This window comes from Chroicocephalus ridibundus, chromosome 21, assembly GCF_963924245.1.
Source record: "Chroicocephalus ridibundus chromosome 21, bChrRid1.1, whole genome shotgun sequence".
NCBI classification, from domain to species: Eukaryota; Metazoa; Chordata; class Aves; order Charadriiformes; family Laridae; genus Chroicocephalus; species Chroicocephalus ridibundus.
In genome coordinates, this window is record NC_086304.1 from 2,946,674 (window position 1) to 2,956,354 (window position 9,681).

The following is a 9,681-nucleotide window of genomic DNA, read 5'->3' on the forward strand; positions in this document are numbered from 1 at the left end:
CCGGGGTTTAGGGGGGGTGAAGCTGCCGGGAGGAGGCCGGGAAGGGGAAGCTCTGGTGGGAGAGGGAGGAAGAGCGGGGTTTCGGCGGGGTTCCGCTGGCGGGGGGTGGGGGGGGGACACACAGAGGCGCTGGACAAGCAGGAGCCGCTTTTGGCTTTATTTGACTCAGATGAGGAAGGGGCGCGGGAGGGGGGGCGGGCTCCCAGCGCCCGCAGCTGCACGCGCAGCGGGAGACGGGCGCAGCGGGGCCGACGCATCACCGATCCACTTCTCCGAAGACGATGTCCTGCGTGCCTGGGGGGTGGGGTGGGGGGGAAAGGAGAGAGGGATCAGGGCACAATCAGCCCCCCCCCCCCCGCCTCCCCCGGAATGGGGAAGGAGCCCCCAAGCCCAAGGAGGGAACGTACCGATGATGGCCACCACGTCGGCCAGCATGTGGCCCTGCGCCATGCGATCCAGCCCGGCCTGAAGCAGAGCAGAGGGACCCCCGTCAGGCTGCAGCCCCCCCCCCCACCACCACCACCTCCCCGCCGCCGCCCCCCCAAAGCACCCATCACCCCGGCCTCGGGCCCCTTCAGGCGGGAGGGGGGGCAGCTCGGCCTCCCGGGGCTCACCGCTTCCGCAGCGGGGCCGTGGTAGCCACGGGGCCAGCAGGGGAGGGGGCAGCAGGAGGCGGGGGGGGTGGGGGGGGGGGGGGGAAGTGGTCAGTTATCAGCAGAGAACGGAAACCAGCCCCAGCGGCAGAGGCACGACAGGTCCCAGAGGGACCGGAGGTGACACGCAGCGGGTAGCCCACGGACCCCCGCCCTGGCCCGCCAGCGAGGAGGTGGCTCGTCCCGGGCTGCGTTTGTCCCCTCCGGCTCCAACCCCACCCTCGCCGCGGGCCCCGGCGCCGCCGGCCGCCCCGGCCTCTCCTACCAGGTGGGCGAATCCAGGAGCCTTGATCTTGCAGCGGTAGGGCCGGCTGCTGCCGTCCGAGACGAGGTAAACCCCGAATTCGCCCTGCAAGGACACGGGGACAGGGCTGGTGACGCGGTGACACGGCCGGGGGGCGCAGGGTCTGTCTCCCAGCCGCAGCGTCCAGCCCTCACACACACCAGTCTGGGGCGACCCCAGAGTGCTGGGGGCAGGACAGCCCACCCAGCCGGTGACACGAGCGCCGCAATGTCCCCAAGAGGGCAACCAGGACACCCTTCACCGTGCCAGAGCCCACTGCCCCCGTAACGTCATGAGAAGTGGCACCTTGGGGGCCTCGATGGCCGTGTAGGTGGCTCCGGGGGGCACCTGGTAGCCCTCCGTGTAGAGCTTGAAGTGATGGATCAGGGACTCCATGGAGGTCTGCGGAGAGAGGAGGCCACCGTCACGGCGGGCGCGCGGCCCGGCGCGGGCAGAACACGCTGCCCCGTCCCCTGCCCGCGCCTCGGCGGCTGGTGACGGGGAACAAAGCGTGGGAACCAGGGTGGTGGCCGCCTTCACACGGCCACTGGCCAGAGCACGTGGGGTGACGAGGCAGGGCACCGCCGGCTCTCCGCCCTGCCACCCCCTGCCTTCCCCAGGGCGGCTTTTTGGCCTGGCACGAGGCAGGGCAGGGAGATTCCCCCCACCACCACCACGCAGGGCTCCAGCGGGCAGCAAACCCCCCCCCCGGCCCCCAGCCCCCGGGCACAGAGGAGGCCGGGCAGCCCCCAGCCGAGCCGGGGGACGGATGCGGCGGCAGACAACCGACCCCCGGCAAAATCCTCAGCGCGAGCGTCTTGATTACACCAAACCGCGTTTCCTGCTCACCGGTGCTGGCACGCAGGCCCCGCGGGGGTTGCGGGGGGGCGGGGGGGGGGGGAAGGAAGCGTGTTTACCTTCATCTCTGCCCGCTTCGGAGGGGAGATTTTGGCATCGTCCACTTTGATCTCCCCCTCGGGCATCTTGTTGAGGCACTGGAGGATGATACGCAGCGACTGCCGCATCTCTTCCACGCGGCACAGGTACCTGCGGGACACCCGGCGCCGCTCAGGACCCCCGGGAGGGGCAGCCACGGCCTCACCGCAGCCCCCACGGAGGACGTGGGACCCCGCCGAGGTTCCCCACGGCCACCGGCAGAGCCGGGGTGTCACGTACCTGTCGTAGCAGTCGCCCCGGGAGCCGATGGGGACGTCGAACTCCACCTGGTCGTAGACGTCGTAGGGCTGGGTCTTGCGCAGATCCCAGTGGATCCCCGAGCCCCGGAGCATCACCCCGCTGGGCGGAGGGAGGCGGGTGAGCAGCCTGACAGGGGGGGGGCCCCCCCACCCCGCGCCTCAAAAGCGGATGCCAACACAGGGGAAAGCAGCTACGCGTCCCCCCGGCCTGCGCACACCCCGCAGCCCTGAGCGGCGGACACGGGAGGACGGCATGGGGACATCAGGTGGGTAAAGCCAGGCAGGGACACGGTGCCACAGCCGCTGCCACCGGGTAGCACTGTCCTGACAGTCACCGGTCCCCAAGACGGCTCTGATTAGGGCAGAGGGGGGGGGGGAACAACGCAGCTGGGCAGTGGCAGAAGGCTGAGCCCCCGCCTCGAATCGTCCCCGGGAGCCACCGCACCCACCTGAAGCCGTAGTTGAGAGCCTCCTCCGCCGTGATCACCCCGATGTCGACCGTGCGGTTCTTCCAGATGCGGTTGTTCGTGAGCATCTGCGGGCGGCAGGGCGTTAGCCCCTCCCCGACCGCGCGCCCCCTTCTCCTGCCACCCCACGTGACCGCTGCCGCAGCGGGGGTAACCCCACGCTGGCCGTGCCCAGGGGACAGACAACGCGAGACCCCGGCCCTCGGAATGCCGGGAAGCGGGGACTGTCCCCTCCTCCCAGGTTTCGGGCAGAAAGCCGGCTCCTGTCCCGCCTCACCTCCTCCACCTCGTCTATCCGCAAGGAGAAATTCTTCACGAACTCGTAGATGTCGTCCATCAGCCCCAGGGGCAGGTCCTGCGCGGGAGGAGAGGGAGGTCAGCCCGTGCACGGCCGGTGGCAGCGGGGACGTGGGCGGGGAGACACCGGAGGAGCCATCGCCCACCTGGGGACACGGGGACACCCCGCACGTCCCCCGGCAGACCGTGGCGCGGCCGCCCTTACCTGGTGCACCCCGCCGGGACGGATGTAGGCGGCGTGCATCCGCGCCCCCGAGACCCGCTCGTAGAACTCGAACATCTGCGGGGACAAAAGAGATCCCGCTGCACGCCCCCCCCCCCCCGCCCCGGCACAGCCCCACGGGCAGCGCTGAGCCCCACATCCGCCCCCTTGGCGACCCCCCCCCCCCCCCGACGCGGCCGCGCTGCCCTTTACCTTCTCCCTCTCCTCAAACATCCAGAAGAAGGGGGTCATGGCCCCGATGTCCAGCGCGTGAGTGGTCACGGCCATGATGTGGTTGAGCAGCCGGGTTATCTCCGCGAAAAGGACTGGGGGCGGAGGGAACGCAGCGGGTGAGCGCCTCCAGCCCCCCAACGGGGTCTGAGCCCCCAGAAAGCCCAGAGCTACGAGCCCTCGGCGGAGGGGAGGGAGCTGCAGCCCCCCCCAGCCCCGTGCCCGAAACAATCCGGGGCCGCTCTCACCTCGGATCCACTGCGCCCGCAGAGGCGGGCGGATGTTGAGGAGCTTCTCCACGGCCAGGGAATACGCCTGCTCGTTGCACATCATGGAGACGTAGTCGAGACGGTCGAAGTAGGGCAGCGCCTGCCAAAAAATAAAAAAAAAAAACTGGCCCTGAGAGCGGTGGCAAAGACCTGGGACTGCCAGGAGCGCTCGGAGGCTTCGCCGCAGCCGGGGAGCACCGGGACACAGGATCTTCCCGGCTCAGGGCGCTTCGAGGACGGCAGCAGCCAACGAAGGCAGCCCAAAAGCTCCGGCCCCGGGCTGGAGCGGACAGCCCTGCCTTGGGATACGGCGTGAAGGAGGACACAAAACCTCCGTCGGCGAGAGTTTTCCAGTTCGCAGACACCGGCGAGGGCCCCAATCCTCCACCTCGGCACACACCAGCTGAGAACTGTCTCTGTCGCGAGCCGCAGCGGCCAGCCAAGGCAGCGCTTCCCCCCCCCGCCACCCCCAGGCTATTTCAAGCTCCATTCTCCCGCCAGCCGAAAGGTTAAACCCGATCGGGATAATAAATCAGCAGGGCGTGTTTACAAACCCCGCCAGGCAAATAAATCCTTTCCCAGCGAGCCGAGGAGGCTGCTGATGTGTCCGATCCAAGCGCCCCGCGTCTCCTGCTCTCCTCACCCCAAAAGGACACCCCTCGCTCTGCCGGCGGACAGGCGCCAGCCCCCCGGGACTGGGAAGCACGGGGGGGGGCTCGCTGCACCTTACCTGCAGGTAGGTCTTGTACTCAATGAGCTTCTCGGTGCCGCGGTGCAGGAGGCCGACGTGGGGGTCGCACTTCTTCACCGTCTCCCCGCTCAGCTCCATCACCAGCCGCAACACCCCGTGGGCAGCCGGGTGCTGGGGCCCAAAGTTTATGGTCAAGCTGGAGACCTTCTTGTGAGCCAGAGGGTCCTTGTCTGCTCGGGGGAGGAAAGAGAAGAGTCATAGGCAGGGAGGAACATCCATCCCCAGAAGCGCCGCTGCCCCCGGGCGCCCTCAGCCTTTCCCGGCAGCACAGATACGCAGCGCGGACACCGGACAGACGGCCAAGCCGAGCTCAGCGCTTGGACGGACATCAGGAACGCGGCCGTCCCCGCCGCCAGCTCCCGTCTCGGCCCCACGCAAGACCCCTGGGACGGGTCCAAGGGCCTCCCGCTGCCTCCCGGGAGGCTCAGCCCCTGCTTTTCCCGGAGCACAGGGAACCAGCCGGCTTCCCAATGCCCAGGACACCCCCAGACCCCCCTCCACAGCACCCACTGGGCTCCAGCCACAGGTACCTCCCCTGAGCGCCGAGCCCCAGCAAGCATCCAAGGTGCCTCCAGACTGACCCAGGGCACCCCCAGGCACCATGTCACCCCCAAGCTGACACCCACCGAGCCCCCACAGGGTCCCAGGTGCCTCCCAGACAGCCCTCAGCACCCACAGGGACTCCAACGAGTCCCAGTCTGGCTCTGGAACCCACTGAGCGCCCCCACAGGCCCCCAGCACCCTCTCAGGGCCCCTCCAGGGATCACCCAGGCCACCCGACGCCCTCCCGGGGCATCCAACATTTTCTCAGGGTCCCCTTGTCCCCCCAGGACCCACTCAGGGCACCCGACACCCTTGAGGGCCTCAGGGAGCTCCCCCCTGGAACCACCCAGGACAACTGACACCCCCCCAGAGCCTCAGCCTCCCCCACGAGGGGCCTCCCCAGGGCCTCAGGGCCCCTCCAGGGACCACCCAGGCCACCCAACACCTTCTCACTGTCCCTCTGGGGGGTGGGGGGCACTCTCCTGCACCTCAGGGTGCCCCCCAGGGCCTCGACTCCCCCCTCCAGGAACCACCCAGCACAACTGACACCCCCCCAGAGCCTCAGCCTCCCCCACGAGGGGCCTCCCCAGGGCCTCAGGGCCCCTCCAGCCCCCTCCCAGGCCACCCAACACCCTGCCGGCTCCCCGGCCTCCCCCCTCCGGGGCTCCCCCCAGGGCTCGACCCCCCCGTGCCCCGCCGCCTCTCACCGTTCCAGGGCGGCGGCACCCACTTCTCCGTCTCCTTGCTCGGGTACATGACGGCGCCGGCGAACTGCTGGGCCCATTCCACATCGGGCTGCCATTGCTGAGCCGACCTGCGGGACGGGACGGGACGGCGCCGGGCCGTCACGGGGAGGCCCAGGCCAGGGACCAGGCCCCGCCGCCCCCCACCCCGCTCCCGGCCTCCCCCGTCCCTTCCTCCGGTGCCGGTTCCCCACCGCTCTCACCGGGCCGGGGCAGGGCCCAGCCGCGCCGCCGCCGCCCGCAGCCCCGAAGGTGCCCGCAGCCGCCCCAGCGCCCGCAGCGCCGCCATCTTGCCCTTGGCAGCGCGCGTGCGCCGCCCCGCCCACAGCGCCGCGGCGCGGGGGTGGGGGGGGGGGGGCCGGGCGCCATGTTTGGGGAGGGCAGGAGAAGGCCGGGCCGCCGCCATCTTGGCTGTGGGCGGCTCCGCCGCCATCTTTGCTAAGGGAAACATCCGGGGAACGGCTGCTGGAGCCGCCCGCCATCTTTGTGCCGGGCAGAGGCCGGCGGCGGGGACGGGGCGGTCCCGGGGGGACGGGGACGGGACGGAGGGAGGGGACAGGGATAGGGATGAGGGGACGGAGACAGTGGGGACAGGGGTGGGATGGCGGGGACAGGGACAAGGATGGGATGAAGGGGGCAGAGCTGGGGACGAGGGTCCAGGAATAGGGACAGAGGGGACACGGGTGGGATGGAGGGGACAGGGATGGGGATGGAGGGGACAGGGATGGGGACAAGGGGACAGCGATGGGGATGGAGGGGACAGGGATGGGGATGGAGGGGACACAGGTGGGATGGAGGGGACAGGGATGGGGATGAGGGGACAGGGATGGGGACAGAGGGGAGAGGGGACAGAGGGGACAGGGATGGGATGGAGAGGACAGGGGTGGAGACGGAGGGGACACGGACAGAGGGGACAGGAATGGGGACGGAGGGGACAGGGACGGAGTGAGCGGGATGCACCGGGCGAAGGAGGAGCGGGGTGTCCTGGAGTGCCGGAGGGGGGACACATGTCCCCCGGCCTCCCCACCCGGGGACCGCTGCGGCTGGATGTGGCCCCTGTCCCCTCCCCTGGCCCCCGCGGTGTCCCCACGTAGGGGTGACCAACGCCATCCTGTCCCCTGGCCAAGCTGTCCCCTGTGTCCCCCCTCCGGCTCGGGGAGTTCCCACGCTCCGGCATCTGGCTTTGTCCCCCCTTCCAAGGGGACACGGGGACCACCCGGCCGCGCCAGGACCCTCCGTGTCCCCCGTTCCTCCCACCCCACCGTGTCCCCTCGGCCGCGGGGTCACACCCTGCGTCACCCAACCCGGTGACGCCAGCGGCCGCCCGGCCCCACGTCACGGCTGTTCCCGGCCCGGCGTGAGTCACGGTGGCCGCGCGGGGTGATGCCGTCCAGATGTTGGCCACTGGCCACCTCCCCCTGGCGCGGGGCCACCCCGGGGTGGGGGGGGGTTGGGGTTGGAGGAGCCCCCCCCCCCCCCCTCACGCCCAGCCCCCGCCAGCACCCAAGGGTGCCCCACGGCGGGGGGAGACTGGAGCTGGGGGTACTGGAACTGGGTTATACTGGGGATGGGGATACTCGAACTGGGTTATACTGGGGATGGGGACACTGGAACTGGGGATACTGGGGATGAGGATATTGGAACTGGGGATACTGGGGATGGGGATATTGGAACTGGGGATACTGGGGATGGGTTATACTGGGGATGAGGACACTGGAACTGGGTTATACTGGGGATGGGGATATTGGAACTGGGGATACTGGGGATGGGTTGTACTGGGGATGGGGATACTGGAACTGGGGGTACTGGAACTGGGTTATACTGGGGATGGGGACACTGGAACTGGGGATACTGGGGATGAGGATATTGGAACTGGGGATACTGGGGATGGGGATATTGGAACTGGGGATACTGGGAATGGGTTATACTGGGGATGAGGACACTGGAACTGGGTTATACTGGGGATGGGGATATTGGAACTGGGGATACTGGGGATGGGTTGTACTGGGGATGGGGATACTGGAACTGGGGATACTGGAACTGGGTTATACTGGGGATGGGTTGTACTGGGGTTGAGGGTACTGGAACTGGGTTATACTGGGGATGGGGATACTGGAACTGGGGATACTGGGGATGGGGATATTGGAACTGGGGATACTGGGGATGGGTTGTACTGGGGTTGAGGGTACTGGAACTGGGTTATGCTGGGGATGGGGATACTGGAACTGGGGGTACTGGGGATGGGGATGCTGGAACTGAGGATACTGGAACTGGGGATACACTGGAGCTGGGGGATGCGGGGGATGGGTTGTACTGGGGATGAGGACACTGGAACTGGGTTATACTGGGGATGAGGATACTGGGGATGGGGATACTGGAACTCGGGATACTGGGGATGGGTTGTACTGGGGATGAGGGTACTGGAACTGGGTTATACTGGGGATGGGGATACTGGGGATGGGGATACTGGAACTGGGGGTACTGGGGATGGGACTACTGGAACTGAGGATACTGGAGCTGGGGGATGCTGGAGCTGGGAATACTGGAACTGGAGATACTGGAACTGGGTTATACTGGGGATGGGGATACCTGAACTGGGGATACTGGAACTGGGGATACCGAGGATGGGAATAGTGGAACTGGGGATGCTGGAACTGGGTTATACTGGAGATGGGGCATATTGGAGATTGGGATGTTGGAGCTGGGGGATACTGGAGCTGAGGATATTGGAACTGGGGATGCTGGAGCTGGGAATGCCGAAGCTGGGAATGCCGGAGCTGGGAATGCTGGAGCTGGGGATACTGGAGCTGGGGATATTGGAACTGGGGACACTGGAGCTGGGGATGATGGAGGTGGGAATGCTGGAGCTGGCGGATGCTGGAGCTGGGGATAGTGGAACTAGGAATGCCGGAGCTGGGGATACTGGAGCTGGGAATGCCGGAGCTGGCGGATGCCGGAGCTGGCGGAAGCTGCACATGGCGGATGCTGGATGTGGCGGATGTCGGCCAGAGCAGATGTCAGGTCCCAGGGATGCCAGCTGTGCCGGATGCTGGAGCCGGCGGATGCCACGGCCCATGGGATGCCAGCTCCGGCGGATGCTGCATGTGCCGCCGCAGCAGGTGCCGGGGTGGCTCCCGGTGAGCTCCGCACTCGCTGGCGACGCCGCTCCCGGGCGCCGGTGGGCGCCGGGCGGGTGCCAGCCCCGGCAGGCCGGGCTGTGGTGCCGGCGGGGTCCCATGGGTGCAGCCGGGCACCGGCGCGGCACCGGCACAGAGGCCCTTTGTGCAGCGGCGCCGGGTGCCGCCGGCTCCCTTTGTATGGAGCCGCGTCACCCTGTTGTTGTCCCGGGGACAGCGGGGATGGCACCGGCACCGGGGCACGGCAGCACCCAGGACCACGCAGGGCACCCCCGGATGGGGGTACTGGTGGCACTGGGGGTACTGGGGGTGCTGGGCAGGAAGGGCATCCGGGCCCAGCCCCCTCTTTCCAAGAAGGGAGGAAGCAGGATGTGGCCCTGTGTCCTGCCTGGCCCGGCCGGGGGCCAGGAGGTGACTCGGGTGTGAGACAGCGGGTGGCCCTGCTGGGAAGGGCGGACATGGGGAGGGGACGGAGGGGCTGCCACCGGACGGGCCGGGATGGAGGGGACGGGGAGGGATGGAGAGGATGGGGAGGCTGGAGGGGATGGTGAGGGAGGAAGAGCATGAGGAAGGCGGAAGGGACAGGGAGAGATGAAGAGGATGAGGAGGATGGAGAGGACCGGGAGGGATGAAGAGGATGAGGAGGGTGGAGGGGACAGGGAGAGATGAAGAGGATGAGGAGGATGGAGAGGACCGGGAGGGATGAAGAGGATGAGGAGGGTGGAGGGGACAGGGAGGGAGGAGGAGGATGAGGAGGGTGGAGGGGACAGGGAGGGAGGAGGAGGATGAGGAGGGTGGAAGGGACAGGGAGAGATGAAGAGGATGAGGAGGATGGAGAGGACCAGGAGGGATGAAGAGGATGAGGAGGATGGAGGTGACCAGGAGGGATGAAGAGGATGAGGAGGGTGG

General features: G+C 68.2%; 1 protein-coding gene across 1 annotated transcript; it reads right to left on the reverse strand.

Annotated features, from left to right (window-relative positions):
- Positions 1 to 143: 143 nt before the first annotated feature.
- On the reverse strand, positions 144 to 5,967 carry NDUFS2 (NADH:ubiquinone oxidoreductase core subunit S2). Its single transcript, XM_063357531.1, has 14 exons — positions 5,839 to 5,967; positions 5,600 to 5,706; positions 4,329 to 4,519; positions 3,578 to 3,698; positions 3,312 to 3,424; positions 3,102 to 3,176; positions 2,877 to 2,954; positions 2,582 to 2,667; positions 2,113 to 2,232; positions 1,854 to 1,983; positions 1,243 to 1,338; positions 919 to 1,002; positions 408 to 465; positions 144 to 294 (listed from the first exon to the last, which is right to left on the reverse strand). Exons 1-14 carry the CDS (start codon positions 5,922 to 5,924, stop codon positions 257 to 259), a joined length of 1,383 nt encoding a protein of 460 aa, XP_063213601.1. The 5' UTR covers positions 5,925 to 5,967; the 3' UTR covers positions 144 to 256.
- Between the last annotated feature and the right edge of the window lie 3,714 nt (positions 5,968 to 9,681).